At 40.1% G+C, this 18,887-nt stretch overlaps 2 protein-coding genes across 5 annotated transcripts in view; one reads left to right on the plus strand and one right to left on the minus strand.

Annotated features, from left to right (window-relative positions):
* Positions 1 to 18,887, plus strand: part of DYTN (dystrotelin) — a 60,952-nt gene that overhangs the window by 36,637 nt on the left and 5,428 nt on the right. The window lies entirely within an intron of this gene.
* The window catches only part of ADAM23 (ADAM metallopeptidase domain 23), a 71,225-nt gene continuing 58,515 nt past the window's right edge, over positions 6,178 to 18,887 (minus strand). The window contains exons 25-26 of one of the 4 annotated variants that reach the window (XM_031045104.2): positions 15,601 to 15,691; positions 6,178 to 9,442 (exon numbers count right to left, since the gene is read on the minus strand). In XM_031045104.2, the coding sequence (XP_030900964.1) occupies positions 9,394 to 9,442; positions 15,601 to 15,691 (140 nt within the window). In that variant the 3' untranslated portion in view covers positions 6,178 to 9,393. Of the gene's footprint in view, positions 9,443 to 13,359; positions 13,415 to 15,596; positions 15,692 to 18,887 lie in introns of those variants that run through there. The other 3 variants (XM_031045107.2, XM_031045105.2, XM_031045106.2) reach the window with 3 other exon arrangements.

Consider the following 18,887-nt stretch of genomic DNA (forward strand, 5'->3'; position numbering starts at 1 on the left):
TGAAAAGTTTTCCAGTCTCTTCTTGCTTACTAGCTGTTGTATGTGAGTAATTCTGTTACTGGGGCATATTTGAAGTGTTTTCTCAAGAGTAAGTTTAGGCACCATTAGGCAGGTGTTCGAAGTGGCTTCATCATTGACACTGATGTAATTTGTGAAAGAATTAATGTTTCTTGTGACAAATGTTTTTAACAGAAGCTTTGAAATGACATTTGGAGCAGGTATTTTTACACGTGCAAACTAAGTAATGTTGGCTAGAAAATGAATATATGTATTTTGAAAATGTAATCTGGTGACATGTGACACTGTGGTGTGTATGTTTGCACTATATGCACTATACGTGCAAATGATGTCTGCAAAGAATGTGACTGTGAACCTTCCATATTTCTATCCAGACTGACACATTCCAAGGAAATAATAAAGTCTCCCAAACTGATTAATACAGCACACAAAAAGTTAACTCTGTGTCCTGTGGGCAGATTGTCTGACTTTAACCATTTGGTGCAGTTTTTGGAGAGATCTTGATTAATTTTGATGGCATGTAGGAAATTCCTAACCAGACAACTATTAGGTTTTTGAATGAAGGGATTTATTGCCATTTGTGTGCTGCACTGATAACTCTGTGCTCAAGAACATTCATCAGTTCTTCCTGACATCCCCTATACCCCACTCCTTGCTTGAGCACTAGAAGGCAATAAAGAAACCCTTCTCACCTTCAGGCACTCCTGGCAGAAGTGAGAGTCCTCCTGGGTATGTCAGGGTTACAAGAGCAGTGCAGTGAAACATGCTTTCATAAAACTGCCATTAACACCTAAGAAAGCAAGCCTATTACAGGATCAATTTATACCAGTGTCTTATAGCCAAATCTTATGGGGAAGGAAAACACTTTCACAGTGTGCTCTTCATTGAAGGTGAGTAGGGTTGTAATGTGGTCTCCTACTTTTGCTCTAAGGGTGTGTTTCTTGCAGCCCTTGAGAGAAAAGGGTGTTTGAGCATGCTTGCCTCAGGGCAGCTCCTATGCTACACCAGTGAGCCAGCCAGGGAAGTGTGCCAGCCACTGCTGAACTCCCCCCAGGGCAGCCAGGGCCTCACACTGAGAGCCTGCACCTTCAGAGCTGAGGCTCTTTGGGGAAACTAGTCTGCAAGAAGAAACTGGAGGGGGTAAAGCAAATCTAGGGCCAAAGAAATGTGCCACAATAGGCTCTGCAGAGTAATGAGGATATTCTGTTTCCTGTGAAAGGGATGGCCCTATTGGATCTTCAGCTTTCATTACTTAGCTGATGATTCTCAGGTAGTCCAGCAAACAATCTGCTTTAGGTTCTGCTACAAGTTTTGGCCTAGGGTTCCTTGGCATTCATGAAGCACTTGCACCCTGCTAAGGCAGAGGTGTGATGCCTTTATACATGCACTAGTACAACTGCAGTTATCAGAGGGAAATGGTTATTTCCATGCAAGATCTGACAAGAAATGTCAGTATGTTGTCATGCAGAACTTACTGCCAGGGAAATTTGCCTTCTTGAATGATTTTTCTAAGTGTAGTACAAGCTCTGCTATTTAGCATAGACTAGACAAACCCTGTAAATTTTCAGTAAGGTGTGATAAAGCAGATAGAGCATTATTATTATTCTTTTTAATTATTATTATTTTTAATTTAATTTGTATTTTTTAATAGCTTAGACCTCTCTGCCTTTGAAACTGCTATTTTTCTTTCACAAATGTACCCTTTGGAACCTGTTCACAAAGGAGATGATAAAAAGGTGACGCTAGAGTGAAAATTCTGTGTAGTAGGTTTGTCTTTGAATTGGAGCTTCTGAGGAGACCAATTTAAGAAGGTCCTTTCTCTCCTATTCTATTCTTAGGCATGCCTAAAGAGCAGCACATTTCATGAAGATCTATAATATTTTTAAATGCCTGTGTGTAGGGTTGTCTTAAATGTACAAACCAACCAGCTCTGCCTAAACTAGAGCTCTCTGGGCTAGGTGCTAAAAGTCGCCTTGGATTCAGTAGGGCAGTTTCTGTCCTACACATCTTATGGTTGAAGTGAAAATTCCCCAGCCAAACCAGAGGAAGGAAAAGTGAAGCAAAATAAAACAAGACCTGAATCTTCTCCCTACCTGCCCATCCCTCTGATCCAACAGCATGCATTCAGGAGGCTGCTAGGGAAGGGAATTGTTCCTTTCTTCCTGTGAATGAGGCAGTTTTAAGCCCTGAGTTCAGGGCCTCCTCAGTAAACAAAGGAGAACTTAAAAATCTGTAATTTCCTGAAGCTTTTCAGTGGATGGTGGAGGGCACGATAATAGTTCCAGTTTTCTTGGAACTGCTTTCTCATAGCACAGAAATGCAATTCTAGCATGCATTGTCTGTAAACTATGTTATTTTTAACAATCTCTGTAAGAGTAACTTCATAATGCAAGTCTTGCAATAGCAGTGCAGAGTTCAGTTGTGCCTGAAAGGACACAGGGGAGAAATGACAGACTCCAAAGCCAAAAGGCTTGCTTATGTACTTTGCATCCATCCCATTTCATTGTTGAGCTCCCCTTACTTAGAACACGGTATGTTGACAGCAGAATAGGTCTGGGGAGGAAAGGGATGAACAGAATATGTCAATAAATACATAAATATATGAATGGAGTATGGAGGCTTAGACTACAGTCCTTGTATTTTAAAAGTAACTTGAGCTTTCTTTTTGGAAGCATTTATGGAGACTGCTTAACATAACCATCAGCACTGCTACAGCAAGTTCTGTACGGTCATTCTCTAGTTCTGTAGTTATTGGTATGTTTTGGAGCAAACTAGACTGCTATAAATTGTGTTTGGGGAAGAGGCCCTTGTAGGGAGGAGAAACATTTCTCTTTACAGAAGCTGAAGAGATGAGTGGAAGCACACCTTGTGTGACTGCACTAAGGCTAACGTCCAGGCTTTGGCAGAAGCACTAAGTGCTATAGCCAGTTGGAGCTTTAAGTGTCTGTAGTGCTACTGCCATGCAGCACAGCCCACTGACACTTTCCACTGACCAGTGGAAAGCAGGGTGGGTATTGTGGCACCACGATCAGGGCTATTCCTTTGGCTTGACAGCAAAAGGTGCCATTCAGCACAGTTCCTGGCACGGTTGCACAAGGGTCCATAGTACATTGCCCATGGTGAGTCAAAGCTGCAGGGTCACAGCAAAATCAGTTGCTGTTGCTTGTGCCATTTTCTGCTGTGACCCCCTGGGTGAGGGGACATCCAATGTAGCCAGTCTGTAGGTCTGACACTAGCTGGAAGGGGAAGAGGGGGCTGTTTCTCTCTCAAGTAAGAAAACGTCTCTGCTGTTACCAGTCCTGTGAGCTATTTTGCTGTGTGGCAGCTCCACAAGCATCCAGGTCCTCTGTTGCCTGGGTTAAACAACTAAGGGTAGATCTGTTCAGTCTTCTGGACTACTTACTGAATGCTCCCTTCTGAGAACAGCAAAGCTTTCACGTACTGGTAGAGTGCTTCCCTGTTCTATGAATCCATGGCATCCTAACTAGCACATGAAGAGTACCCTCTGAAGAGCAAATACAAAGTAGATATTTAAATCCTCAACCTTTACAGTCCGAAGACCCTATCTATGGAAAACTGTCCTGAATTAATAAGGTCAGTGTTTTTTCTGTTCTAAGGCAAATTGTCAAATTTATATCTAGGACCTAATGTGTGAGGGCAACATGCATAAGGGTATTGATTGTTGTTTCCATATAACCATGGATATGCACAAAATACTTTCAAAGGAGTCAAATGGGGAAACTTGGAGCTGTCAGTTGTTGGTCCAGTGCCTCTTGCAATTGATGTGGAAGCAAGTTTAGCACAGCTGCCATGAAGTTACGAGTTTTTAATTTCTCTTACATTAAAGCTTATGTAAATAGCACTAGGTTTGAGGTATCTAGATGCTTTTCATTCTTGAGAAGAAATTGGTCATCTCCTTAGCTGCAGATGGGAAACCAGTCAAAAGTACCATTTGCTTGTGTCGTGACTTAGCTGGACACTGTCCAGGTTAGACTGCAGCAAAGCAGCATGTATTCATGTGTGGGTACACTTTCTTCCTACAGAAGAGGTAAAATGGATGTAATAGAAGCACAGTGTGCTACCAGTCTGTAATCTGCCCATGCCTTGGTCATCTGTTAAAAGCAGAGATTTAATAGCATTCAAGCAACAGACAGAGCACATGAAAACCTATGGCTTAACAGTCCCAAAAGTGAGTTTAAATTGGCTTGATGGCTGAGGAAATCTTAGTGTATGACATTTGAATAGTTAGGGGATTTTTTTTAAGTGGTGCAGTGTTGTGCTTATGAAGTCTGAGAACTGGACTTGGACTAGGAGATGTGTTCCTGTTTCTGTCTCTCCATGGTGAAGTATCCATAATGGTGTGTATCCTAAAGAGGCGCAGTTCCTGGGTCAGTACTTCAGACTCAATTCAGCCTTTATGGGGTACTGAGGTGTTGGCTGGGTCAATGCAGAGAGCAGCAGCTTCCCTGCCCGCTGTCCCATGGGTGCTTGGCACAGCTACTTCCACTTCAGAGCAGGTAAAAACCACTGTTAGTTCCTTCATGCACTGAGTTACTGGCTTTGGTGGGGAAATTCTTGTACTGGTTCAGAAAGTGCCCCCTGAAGCATGACCTGTTACATCTAGCGGCATAGTGGTATATACTAGTGGTAAAGCTGAGAGTGTTCTGAGGCTTATGACAAAGCCAAGCTCTTTAAAGAGAAAATGTTAACAAGAGCAAATAGGCTGATACTTGATTGCTCCACTTCTACAAATTGGAGTGTGCTGCATGATGCTGCCTTCAGCAGATTGTGTTTGTTCGGGAGTAATACCTGTTAAGTGGATGTTTGTGCTGGTTGGACACGGAGTCCTTGTGCTTTCCTAGGAGCCATGTGCCCTCTTGTGTTACATGCTGCCACTGAAGAACTTGTTCAACAAACCTACAAAGATGTGAAGATGTGGTAATGTGCTCATGGAGCTCAGAACAATGCATCTCTGAGCAGAATTACAGTATGTGCAGCTTTAAGATAATGTTTTCCCAGTAGTAGTGGTTTCAGTGTCATTACTACTAAAATTCCTAGGTGTTTTTTCCTTCAAGCTTTCTGAGGGCACGTAAATAGTCTCTACGCTATTTTTAATGGCTTATTCATGTTAAATTCAGTCTTCAGCCCCTGTGCGTAGGGATCTGTAGTAAGCACATTCAGAAGAAAAGGTTTTATTGGGTTTGTACATCAGGGCTTGCTGTTGTGTTGTGTTGCTTTTGTTCTTAGCAGTAGGTGCCTCAGCAAGTTCACTCTTCAGTGCTTGGTGTTGTGGAAGTTCTAAAAAGCAACTGAGTTTCTTGTACAATCCAGAGCAGTGATGCATCTACTTCTATGTTGCTTTCGTATTCATATAATACTGCAAGAGGATTAACTCCTGTTCTAGGAAGGACTGTCTACTCTAATTCTAGCCAAACTGTTGCATGCTCATGCCAAGTTTACAGATAAACCTTCTTATACTCAAATGTCAGGAAATAAAAGTGGGCGGTGGCAGATCTATTAATGACAGCGTTCCCTCACTCTAAAGCTCTAAATGAGACATGTGCTTTCATACATAACCTTGGGAGACAGCAAGACAAAAGTGTGGTTTTGTTTCTGTGTCTGGAGCAAGCAGAAAACCATCAGCAGTTATTTGGTAGCTGTGTCATGCAGGCATTTGGCTTTCCCAGGCCAGCTTCGCTAGAGTTCAGAAAACCAGAGAGGGAACGTGCGCTTCATTCAGCACCCCACAAAACACCGTCTGCATTCTTGTGTGATTATGAAGCTCTCGAAATGCTTTTAAATAATTAAATAACTTCAGAAATCTTTGCAGTTCCATAATACAGATTTCTGAACTGCAGCAAGCTTCCCTCAGCTCATGGCTGTGCATGACCCTCATTCAACCCAGTGAAGCTGGCCCCATGCCCTCATCCCATGTGCCTGGGTGCTGCAGTGCAGGTCCCATGCACACCAGGAATCTTGAGTGCAGTGTCCCCTCATGGATGCCGCTGCAAGGCAGGACACAGTTTAGAGGTGTTTGATAAAAGAAAGCCCCAGTCAATCTCCCCCACTAGCAAGGTGGTGGTGTCTTGAGCACAGAAAGTAAAGTAAATGGAGAGAACAAATAAAGAAAAAATGATTGAAAAATTAAAAACTACTCCATTCCACGTTCATGACATTTTTAATACTCATCTTGCTAAGATGCAGAACAAGGACTATTGAATTTTCATTCATTAGCAGCCAACAAGATATGAATGAGTATTAACTTGAAACAAAAACTTGATCTATAACATCAAGTTGTGCACTTAAAAAAATAATTACAAATCATTTTCAAAAGGAAGAGTAACAGTGGAAGCAATAATGAATACAAAACATGACTGAGTAGGCTTAAAACATAACTTCAAGTATTCTATGGCATTTCCTCAGACATTTGTCTTAGATTTGTTTGTGCAATACCCATCTTTGCATAGTAAAGAAAAATTGGTTAAACTCCAGCCATAAGTAATCTGTTTCTTTTAACATGCACCTATACGGCTGTTAGTTGCCAGGCAGACTTCTCTTTTAGGAGGATCAGGTCAAATCAATGCAATCATGCAGCAAACTGGAACGAGCAATAGTTACTGCAGTTTCTTGTCCAGGTCAATAGATAAATAATGGAGCAAACAGGTAGTGGATGAAGTAGAGGCACTGCTGACCAGCTCTTCTTTTGATGATGCTTTGTGATGAACAAATGAATACTACATGGACTTCCAAAAGCACAGCAAAGGCAGGATGTACAAAATCAACGTCTACCAAACCCAATGTTTTACCTCTCTGCCACCACAGAAAGCACTCAGGCCTGCGTCTGCTCCAAGCAGCGCTGCCACCTGCCTCATGTACTGCAGGGCAGAAGGTGAATGTGTGTTTTCACATACAGTGGGTGAGTGGAGCATAAAGTCAGTCAGGAACTCCTAATCTTTATGAAACTGCTGGTGTAAATCAAAAAGTTACTCCAGCACTGAATGTATGTACATAGTAGCTGGGGACCACTGTGGTCTGATTTAGAACATCACATCACACACTAACAATGCTGTTTGTGAAGCGCTTCTCAAAGGTTATTACACAGGTAGGTTATGTATAGCCACTTGACTTTACTTCTGATTTTTCGTAACTCTAGTGTTTCTGTTGTAGGTTACTCTTGCTTTGGAAGCAGAACCCTGATGAACTTTGGGGTTATGTTCCCAAGCAAAGTACTTTTTGAGGACAATAATACAGCTGCAGGTATTTTTGGTTTGCCATGAAAGTACTGTCACTAGCTTCCTCCTGCATAAAGCCAGGCAGGGATTTTTCATACTAAGATTTATAACACATATCATTGGTGACTACCTGTGTGCAGCACCTTTAACTCATAATGTAGAAAGTGTTAATGTGATTATGTTAAAGCTGTTTAAACCCATTTAATAATATCTGTCAACCAAAACAATATATTTGTCCTGGGTGCTTAAACCATAACAATATTGTAGTTCTCTCTGAAACTGTTGAACATTATCATAATAAGAAATAAATAGAAATGAGATTTTTAAGTCACAGGAAATCTGCAGCATTTTCTTACTGTTTTGACTCTTAAAGCTAACTCAGGAAATAGATTTCCACTAAACAAAGATGGAGTAAGCAGTTGTAACTGGACTTCTGTTGTTACTAACATCCAACACATAACTCTTAAATTTGATTATCAGATGCAGCAATGAAACTTTCATCAGGTCACTTCTTACACAAACTGAATTACCTAAGTTTTAAGTCAAGGTGAAGAGGGTAAGCCAGACTGCACAGCTCTGCACTTGGAGGGAGGCCTAAACAAGACACTTTCATACCTTTCTCAAGCTGGGCAGGCCCAGGGCAACAAGCAGGTGCCCACACTTCTCTGCAAAGCTCTTATCTTTGTACACACAATGTACCTATAAGTCATTACAGTGCATGACCCCCTGAGATAGCGTGGGATTCTGCATGCTCTGTGATGGTAACTGCCATCAGTAGCCAAGGTTCAAAGTACTAATTCTACATTATGCTTTGAGAAGTGAGATGCATCAAAGAGTTACAGGGAGTGGGTCAGAAACATCAGTCACCTTTGCAAGCCCATGTGGGTGGGTGTGCAGAAGGCAAGAGAGGAAGAGCTCCGTCCAAGCTTTTAACTTTTTGTGAGTATTTTAAGGCTTATTTAAGTTTTTATTTCACAGGATTTAGGAAAAAAGTAGCTGTAGTTAAAAATAATAACAATTAAAAAAGCTTGGCACTTCTGTGATTAGTTTGAAAGGGTGTCACTTATCTTACATTATCTTATGGAAAAATCTGTGTAACAGCAAAAAAAAAAGTAATCCAGACTTATAGTCAATACATAGATATGTATTTATACATTTTAATTGTTTTTGGTTTCAAGCATACAAACTTCAGATCACATCTGTTTGGTGTCAGAACTCCCTGCATCTGCATGCTATTATCTGCCTTTTTTGAGCAAGCCCAGAACATCAGCTGTACAACATGCTACCAAAAAAAAGGGGAGCAAAAAAACCCAAAACCAAACCCAACATCAAAAATAGATTTACATAAAGAATAGAACTTTTTATATGGAAATCCTTTTCTCATATATATATTTATATATAATCTGTGAAAATGATACATCAAAATCTTATTTCCATATTTACACTTTTTCCTTCTTGGAAGAATTACATCCACCACTCGGTGGCTTCCATACCCAACAGACTTCTGGCTCAGGAGACCACACCAAGGTAGAGAGCGAGCTCCCAGAGCAGGGAATACTGGAGTCCAGTGGTGAAATGCAATGTGCAGTTGGAAAAGCTATCAGAGCCTGGTACTGGCTTCCCAGTGGTTTGCATTTATTGGGCTGCAGATTCTGCTTGGGGTCAGATTGCGACTTGGTTGTCTGTATGTCAGCCATGCAGGTTACCCTTTCAGAACTAGCTCCTCATGCCACTGGAGTTTGGTAAGAAAAAGGAAGTCATGCGAACTCAAGTGAAGTTAGAGTGCCAGCAGGCTGGGGAAAACATGTGCTGCTATTTCATTATTTTTGGAACAGTTCACTTATTGCACTTGGTCTGTGTGTCTCCTCCTTTGAGAAAAGAAAAACCCTACCTGATTCTGAAACAGTTTGCTTGTAACGCTTGTCAGTTAATGTTAACAGGAGAAAGGTGAACAGAGGAAGTATTCTGAACTTATCTCCAAAAAGGAGAGTCTTCTACTGCCCCAAAGCTTAATATCCCAACGCTGTGTTTATAGTTAGTTTCTCATGTTCTTCCTTACTGAGTTAGTTTGTGTGCAGCTACAGCAAAGACATCATACCCAAAATCCAGTAGTGCAAGAGGCAGCTCTTTGAAACACATTTCTTCAGATAGGGCCTTGTTGACTTGGATCGAACCTTCGTTTTTTGACATTTCTTCCAGGTTGCACCAAAAGGAGATGAAAAGAGAAAAATGCAAGACATTAGTTAGATACAACAGAACCAAAGCCTATTGCCAAGGTCATAGTAAAGTAAAAAGCTCACACTGACACAGTTCAACAAGTAACTTTGCCAAAGGGTTAACAAGGAATTTGGTTGCATACTTTCAGTAGCATAGTACTGGTTTCCTTAGACAGCTGAAAGACCTTGCAGAACTCATTTCTGTAGCACTTCAAGTGGTGCTCTCATTTTGTAGAAACTTTCAGCCCCCAGTAAATGAAGAAAGCATGCACATACCTAAAGGGAATGAGTCGGATGTGCCAGTACTGGAAATGCATAAACACAAAGACTAGTTCCTAGGGCAAGTGCCCAGCTCTGGCTGTACCAGAATTTAGTTTGGGTTCCAGTGTGATGAAGTAGTCAGTGCCCCTGTGAGCCCTTACCCCACTATTGACCATAACTGTTGTGAGTTAGTAAGATGCAAAATATAGCAAAGACATTGCATTCGAAGGAGACTGGACAGTTCTGTAAATTGCGTGATTAGAATTTAATGTTAACAGTGCGTAGCAAGCTGGTCAGTGATATCCAGTCTCCTGCGATACTGATATCCTACGTCAAACAGCAAGACATTAGGAAGCAACAACAAGAGTTGGGTGCAACCTCCCCAGTATCTGGCTTTATGTGGGGCATCAAGCAAGGGGCTCATGCATTTAGTTTTAACGTTGGGCATAGGCACCACTACCGCCACCAAACCAACATGCAAAAATATGGAACAGGAGTTCATATATTCTCTAAAGCTACATACCAACCCCAGGACTTTCTCTTTGCTGCAGCCCTGCTAAGTACTACCATTGCTACAATGTTTATAAATACGTGAGGTTTGTCTCATGGTGTAAGAGACTAATGAATGCATGCAAAGGCAACTCCTTGGTAAGACCTCCAGAGAGTGGTTGTTCTTGGGCATCCTTTATTTTGCTTTTCTCTTGGGTACGAATGCTTATATTTTTGCAAGGTGAATGCTTAAGCATTGATAGTTTCTGAAAGATCCCTGCATTCATAATTTCCCCTCTAGAAGCACTGTATTAATGCTTCTCTTGAATTAGGCTGACATTATTTCAGTGTCTCAATCCCTCCTCTTCTGTACTGCAGGTAAATTTCAGATGAGCAAATTCGTTTTTCAGGCCAACTTGCAGAATTGCATCATAGGAAGTGTGAACAGAATATAACCTGATTAAATGTGAGTTAAAATGGCTTTGCATCTGCTTGTCCTGCCAGTTTAAATAGGGCAAGCTGATTCCTTCACCCCATCCCTCCCCTTCTTAAAATACTGTCTAGCATACTTGAATTCAAACACTACTACTCAGTCAGTCCCCTTAAACCATCAATGTATGTGAAAAGTCCAGATGATGTAACTTGTCCTCCTACAGCAGAGAAAGTACTATATTCCAGTTCACTTGAGGAGGACAAGTTGCTAAAATGCATACTGAACTACATTCTGTTACCTGAGCTGATTTTACTTAAAATGGACCTTCTAAGTCTTAGGACAAGGTGCAGAGGACAGACGCTATTCCAGCTTCCCAGAACAATTCCTGTAGCAAAACTCCTATCTCCACCACTGTAGTGGTCCAGTAAGCACCTGCACTGTGAGCCAACAGGCAAGTCTGCTGTGCCCTTGCCATGCCTTTTGTGATCTGCCCAAACTGTGTATTTACTCATTTCCTAGTTTTATCCAGCAGAAATACACACTTCAAGGAATAAGATACTAACCAAACCACTGCCTTTCTTCACTTAGGATATCAGGACAGTGTTGTATGACAGAGAAACATATAAAGAACTGAAAGAACACTTAACATAGGAACCTGAAATAGTCTCTGAAATATGGACCATCAGGTATAGTGTCAGTAAGGGAACACAAAGCATTAACAGTCACTAGCCATAGCTCTCTGCTGTGACCACAGCGCTTCACAGAGGTAGGCAGTCAAGTGCTACCCTGCAGGAACTGGAATGCTATTTCTGATTCCCTGACCTGCTTTAACAGCTTCATGCCAAATCACCAACTTTATAAATACAGATGCAGACAGCAGTCTTACTTAAACTGCTAAATAGAACAAGTCTCTCTCTTCCCCAAGAAAATAACAAAAAGAAAAAAGCAAAGAGGCCAAGTGAGTATCAGGTCCTGGATATCTGCATTTCTTTATAGCTATGTATTACAGCAGTACAGGGTTCCTTTCAGTGTGTGTCAGTAAAACAGGAAGGTGGGGTGCAGAAGAGTTCTCTATGGAAGGACACATAGGAGAATGATGCTGTTTCCTGTTCTTTGTTTACATGGAATATCTGAGAACATTAACTTCTTTGCATTTAATGTTTCAATGTCTCTTTAAATAATGAGGGTCAGCCTTTCAGTCTGTAATCCAACTGGAAAAAGCGTCTCTAACAAAAAGCAAAGTTAAGATGATTCTGAATCAAAAAAGCAGAGTGTGCTACAGCACATCACTGCCTCTCTAGTATGGCCATATTTGCAAATATGAAGTATTTCAGACAAGAAAGACTGGTTTCAGAAGAGGCTGAGTGTATGCATGAAATACCTTGCTGCAGTCCTCTGCCTTGAATATCTTTTTTTCCTTAGCTAATTAGGAATGTGGTTATACAGTACATTACTTTAAATATGTGCCTTTGTGGGATCACAGATACAAAGCTTTAACTGGGTATTTTAACCACTTCAAATAGCAAATGTTTTCTTAGGCATTACCTAAGTGACGTTTTGCCACAAAACTGATTCAAATTAACAATGTAAGGGACTAAAATTAGCATCTTCAAGTAAGGCATTGACCTGCCATTTATTCTACTAGTCTGGAAAAAAAAGTGAGACAATATCTTACATTGGATGCTAAGGCTGATGTTTGTGTAGTGATGACTGTGTTTAGGTCCCTAACACCCACTTTATAGAAATGCTCGTAAGGGGCTGAAACTTCCTTCCTCACAACACTGCCATGAGCATTCCCCTGCCTTATCTTGCAGAAATTTTGGGAGTCTAGATGCACCTGCACAGACCAGTTAAAAACTTGGCATTTCTTGTACCTGAGTGTTTGGTCCATCCATTAACCTTCTGTTAGAGGGACAGAAAACTCTGCAACTAAGAAACAACTGCTGGAAATAGTTGTGCTTACAACCAGTTATTCTGGCAGCCACTTCTGCATTCTGATATAGCAAAAAGCAGCTTTTCATGTGTATTTCCACATCACTTCTACTAGTATTGCCTCTTAGCAGTGTTGCTTTATTACCAGAACGTGCTTTAATACTGTTAAAGTCAGCAACAGAAGTATTTAATTGCTTTAAATTATGGCAGTAGCTTTGGGAAAATAAGTGAATATGTGCTACAGAAAGAGGTGAGTGAAGGCCTCTGAGACTGCGCTTTCAGCCAATCCACAGGACTGCTCTAATCGTACAAATGGCTTTCCTGTATTGGTCGTGTATTAAACACTTTATATTGCAGAGACTTGCTACATCAAAATGAACTTCACATTTCCTGTATATTACCCAGCAGAGTTTAGGTAGAAATATATAGGACTCCCTTCCTGCAGTCTAAACACCAACAGCTTTAAAAGTACTACGCAAGGCTCAGCTGAAGTAAGATCTTAACAAGGTTTGCACACACAGCCTTTAACTGTAAGCTATCTGAAACGTGTATAGAAGCTCTATGTCCCCTAAAATCAGCAGTTAACGTTTTTCTCTCCTATTTACATATTAATTTAATTAGAAAAACTAACCTAGAATTCACTCTTGAAACTTGTTCGAAGTTGTTTGGGTTTTTTTAACTTTGTCTTTCCAAACTTGTACCAAGCCTTTTACACTTCCCCTCCAGCCCCCACCCCCCACCTCAGTTCATGAACAAAGTTTGCTTAGTTGCAGCTTACGTTTGATATGGACTTGACACCACAGTACCGTATGTTCATATGAACATCTGATAACCTGTGAAACAGAAATCACATCTCCCAGTTTGTAAAGCATTAGCTACCTTCTCTTGTATTTGCAGAGACTAAACACATCAGTGGCTTAAAAAGGAAGTTAAAATCCTTTTTATTATCCTCATCTGTCCCTCCACATACAGCTGAAGCAAAGTATCAGAGGGTCTACATGTGCTACCTCTTCTGTATGTGAGCTGGAAAGCCTTTTCAGTTCCCCTCTGACCCCAGAAGAAACATGCACTTCAAGCTGTGAGCTAGGCCAGGCCACTGTTTTTGAGGTTCTGCTACAGAATAGACATTTGTATCTTGCTCTTCTGAGAATTAAGAGCTTAAAGAGGCATTTCCAATACAGATCCTCTGTAGTGCTAACAAGTGTCTGTGTACATCTGGGCAAGCAAATGACCAGGATGCAAAGCTGAACACTTGAGTGTAGTTTGAGAGCTGAGGAACACAGTAAATTAAGTACTCCATTGTTCCAGACAAAGGGATTCTTCTAAAGACCTATTTCCATGTGAGTACTTGAGAGAAGGTGTTCCTGTACAGACTCTTCACACAGCTGCTGGTGGGTGCTGCAGCACTGATGCCAAAGAGCAAGGTGGTTATGGCACAAGACACCTTAAAACATTCACAGGAAGAAACCACCTCAGGTTTTTCTATGTTAATGACTTGTACTGGGCTTTCAACAAGTTGTCTTCTGCAATCCAAATATATTACTTAGGGATGCATACCCTGTGTCTGGAAAGCATATGGATTGCTAAGTAACAGACATACGTCTGGCAGCAGAAAACTGGTTCGAAAGTATAATCTGATACTTATTTTTTCCAACAAAATGTAGCTTGGTTAATTCCCATGGGAACTTGCAATATGAGTGTTTCTAGTCCTCTCAGTGTTTATAATGTTATCACTTTTAATGCGCTTATGTTGTTGTTCTCAAGAAATCAAAACTTTTACCAGAAATGTTAATACAAGCCTGACAGAAAATTTGGCTGTATTTACTGAAAACTCTAATTGCAGTGAAATACACAGGAAAAACCTCAGAACAGAGTTTTCCTGAAAACACCTGTGGTAGCAGGCAGTGCAACAGGAAGGCATCATCTTTTCAGGTGACCTTTGAAAGTGAATTAACAGATAAACATCACCTGATCACTATACTTTACTGTCATAGTCACTTTAATGAGAAATAATTTTCTCTAAATTCTGATATGGAATATGAATATAGGCCATATAAAATATTATTTGAATTATTATTAAAACCTGAATGAATAATTATACCTTATTGTTGTATCATGGTTTAATCTTGATTCATGTTATTGAAATGGAATAGTAACTGGAATACATGAGAAATAACTTGCCCATGTGCTTAACACTTCTATGATTTGCAAGGATCTAAACGTGGATTCTAAATTTAGATCCTTTTTGCCAAATACGGACCATGCATAGACGTGGACTTGATGCTACATAAAAAGGTGGGAGTCTTTGTACAGGACTCTCTCTTTGCTTAACAGTCACAAGCAGAATGACTAGTATGTCACTCTTCATAGTTATAAACTGCATAGATCTAGAATTGGGTGATAAATGGTTTCATCTTTCAGGAGGCATCTTGAGATTTCAAAATGTTCTCCTAAACTTGATTTTATTTTTAATTGTGAATTAAGGAAAAAAAATACCCACAACAAAAGTTAGCACAGATACTTCTGCATCAACTGTGACTACACATCTGTTAATGGAAACTGCTCTGTTACTGTCACAACTTACCATTTGCACCAAGTTTTTCATATAAAAGGGTTTAGCAGCTTGGAAGTACTATTATTCAAAACAGACACCCCTGAAGATGTGTTATTGGTGGGTTTTAATCACTGTAGTAAACTTCTGAGCACAATGCTACTAACTGAAGATGAAAAAGACCTTGTTCCTTAAGGTTATGGTTTTCAGGGTAAAGTCAGGAAAGCTAAATTTATTTTTATTGTACTTCAACTTTGCATCCTGATAACATCCATGAGTTTCAAACCCATTTACGTCCTCTCGTTCAGCACGTGTAATTCTTTCTCTTTAAATCAGTTTGTGATAGCTTGGGGGATGAAGTGGGGGAGTTAACTTGGAAATCTTGTAGCAGGAACTCAAAATTTAGTGATGTAAGCAAGAAATAGAAATGCCATAGCCACTGAAGAGAAGACATGCGGCATTGCTTACTTAAAGCCCCATCCTGTCCCCCCAAGGACAATAGCTGCTACCAGGATGGCACCAGCGATGGAGCCTATAATAAGATTGGTGGCACTAGGACCTGTGATAAAGGATTATGGTAAGAAAGACATCAGAACCAACGACTTCATTCATATTAAGTGAAGCAACTGAAGGGGTAGTCATACAATTCTGAGGAACACAGACAGTACACAAGGTGCTGTCTCTAGACAATTTCCGTAAGCCCAACTTACTTTAACAGTAAGAATGAACAAAGCTGTTGGTCTCTGCATTGTACTATGTTAACTTCTGCCACAAAAAAAAACCTAGTATTAGACAGTAAATTCCGTTGTGACTCACTCCATTATCTGGTGAAGGAGCTGCTAGGTGAGGACACTAAGATATTTGTGAATAATTCCTTAACTGAAAGGAAACAGAATGAATGCTGTATGTTTTATGACTACAGCAAATAAAAAAAGGGGGAAAAAATACCAAAAAGCCCAACTTTTTCCATGGAGATCCTGAAGGGTGGAGGATATTTCAGTTTGAACTGAGAGCATCTAGCACCACTTGTTAATCAGAGTCCACACTCCTTAGTTACGTCAAAGCTAAACTTACAAACAATTGGTTGACAAAAGCAAAGTAGTATATAATAAGGAACAAAAGTTGAAATAAAAGCATTAAGCTTTCCAAACATTAAAGCATCTCTCAGTCCTCCTTAGGAAGCTACTTAACATCAAAGTGGGGAAGGGTGGAGCAGGAAAAGAGCAACAAAAAGAAGCAGCACAAAATATATCTGCAATTTTCTGAAGAGGCTAAGGGAACACTTAGTAACATATTCATAATTGACCCTTAGTGCTCTGTTTACACAGGGTGGAGGAAAACTGACAATAGGCCTGAGCAGCATTTTAATTGCTCTGTACAAAAATTTCCTGTTGAGCAGTCTTTGATGTAAAGCTAACTGCATCTGAGCTGAACTCAAATGAACCCAACTCAGCAGTTCTTCTGCAGCATATTGTGCACTTTTTGGTTAAACATGTACATATTCAGGAATAGCCTTCAAAGAGAGTTCTTACCTCCCATCCCACTCTCCCCAAACCATTCTACACAGCAATCAAACACTTCTACACAGCAACAGAAATTCTCGTATTTTAAATGTTCTGAAAGAGAGTCTGAAAGCTGTCTGACAGCTAATGTAAGGAAGAAACAGGAGCAGCCAGAGATCAGCAAAGAAAAGAGCAAGGGCAGCTGTAACAACTGAAAGCCTTAAACTGTTGGGCAGGTTTTGTGATATCAGCCTAGTCCCAGACACTACAGTAAGTACATGCCTAGGTTTTAAATTCCATGCTTGCTCTAACTCCATGGCACTCGTTCCACATTTCTTTTATCGGTGCTTCTGGAGATCAGATTGCTTCCTGCAATTCCTACACAGATTATTCAGCAATACGAACAAAAGACTCCGGTCTGAAAAGCAGTGCAGCGAGCTTTGCAGAAAGGAGCAGTACATGTAATTAAAAGGTAAATTTTTCACAATTTGGAAGAATAAATTTTATTTGGACTTACCTTTAAATTCACACCTGGCTCAAATCAACAGGAGTGAGCATGGTGAGGGGTAAATGAATGCCATTCCACAGGCATTATATCCCCAGCTAAGGCCCAGCAGCCCAATGAGCTACTGCATCTGACTCAAATCTATGGCTTTTTATCAAATTATTGCACACAACAAAAGACTGAAAACACAGCAAATGATTTATGGGCAGTACGTTTTAGAAGCCTTGAAAAATTCTAAAGCTGATTTCTTTCTAGCCATAGAATGTTATCTGTCCACAAAAGAGATTCAATGATTAACTGAGAGTAGCACAGCTATATCTTAGATAAGGAAGTACCAAATCATCTCTCTTTTACATCCTTCCTCTTACTGTGTTCCCTGGTTGTCAAATGTTTTTGTAGGGAGGGGAAATACATTTCATAGTGTGCATCCATTCAATGAACAGCAGTCTGTTCTTTCAATAAAAAAATGAATTGACTATAAATATGGAATAATTCAATCCAAATTTAAACAGAAAAGGATAATATACAAAACTGGGTTCAGTGAAAGTTACTAAAATTATGTTTAATAATTAAAAATGGGTCCTGATTGAAAACACTTTTGGGATCTGAGCCAATTCTATAAAGCATCCATAACTTTTGATGCTAAAGGTCTTTTCTTTAACAACTAAAGAAACTAATTTTTAACACCAAACGCCCCCACCCCCCATACAATCAAATGCTTGTGAGAACTGGGCTTAGTTATTAGAATTAGGCTAATTGCTAGAGAGAGCATATTGTCCTGCAGGTAACAAGGCACTGTGGTGCTTTGATGTTTGCCAGGCAAAGTCTCTGGTTTAAGTTATCAAAACCAAATATCCAAGTCTCTCTTCTTCTGAGATTCTAAGATAAGATGCATGTAACAATCCCATTCAGCAAAAGCTAAAAGGGTTGTGTCTAGAGCTGCAAACTCACACGCAGATGGTGCCTATCAGCAGACTGCCTGTATAGGCTTAATTAGAACTGCATGTGAATGCTTTTTCACAGTCTGATTAGAAATCACAAACTGCCTGTTATGATTCCTCCTTCAGGGAGATGGCACTGTCACACAACAGAGATAATGCATAGTCCTAGAAACAGCAGAGTTGGCAATCTCAGAAGAGCAGAATAGTGACTTATTGTGTAGTTTGCACAGTGAATGCAGAATGAAGAGAGTTCTTAAATAGACACTTTTATATGTGTATGCATTATACATACAGCCACATATATAGATCATAGCCTCTACTAAAATTGAAGTAGTGGGCTAATACTTAAGATCAGTTTCCTAAAACTAGAAGACAAAAATCACTCATCCATAGTCTTTATAGATGAATTCTGTACTCTAAGCATTCTACCACCTTGAGGTAACAGAATCCTAGCAATAGAACATTCAGCTTTACTGTAAAACTAGCTGTCTATACTATCATCAGCTTTCATCTTCCTAGCTAGATTGTGTGACCTATTATAAGACTGAAAGCCCCACAGACTGCAGTAAACCATTCCTGTATTTTCTGAAATGATCCATGTTCCTCTGTTCTGCAAAATAATCACAGGCTGCTGGTTTTCCCCATTATTTTTATAATTTGGTGTAATGGAAACATTCAGACATTTAATTTTACCATGACAATGTAAAAATTCGCCAAGTTATTGATTTATGCCCCACATTACCCCAGACAGGAGAAGGTTCAACACTGCATGAGCAAACCACATGACACAGACACAGTCAATCACAT

The sequence above is a fragment of the Melopsittacus undulatus genome, chromosome 8 (assembly GCF_012275295.1).
Source record: "Melopsittacus undulatus isolate bMelUnd1 chromosome 8, bMelUnd1.mat.Z, whole genome shotgun sequence".
NCBI lineage: Eukaryota > Metazoa > Chordata > Aves > Psittaciformes > Psittaculidae > Melopsittacus > Melopsittacus undulatus.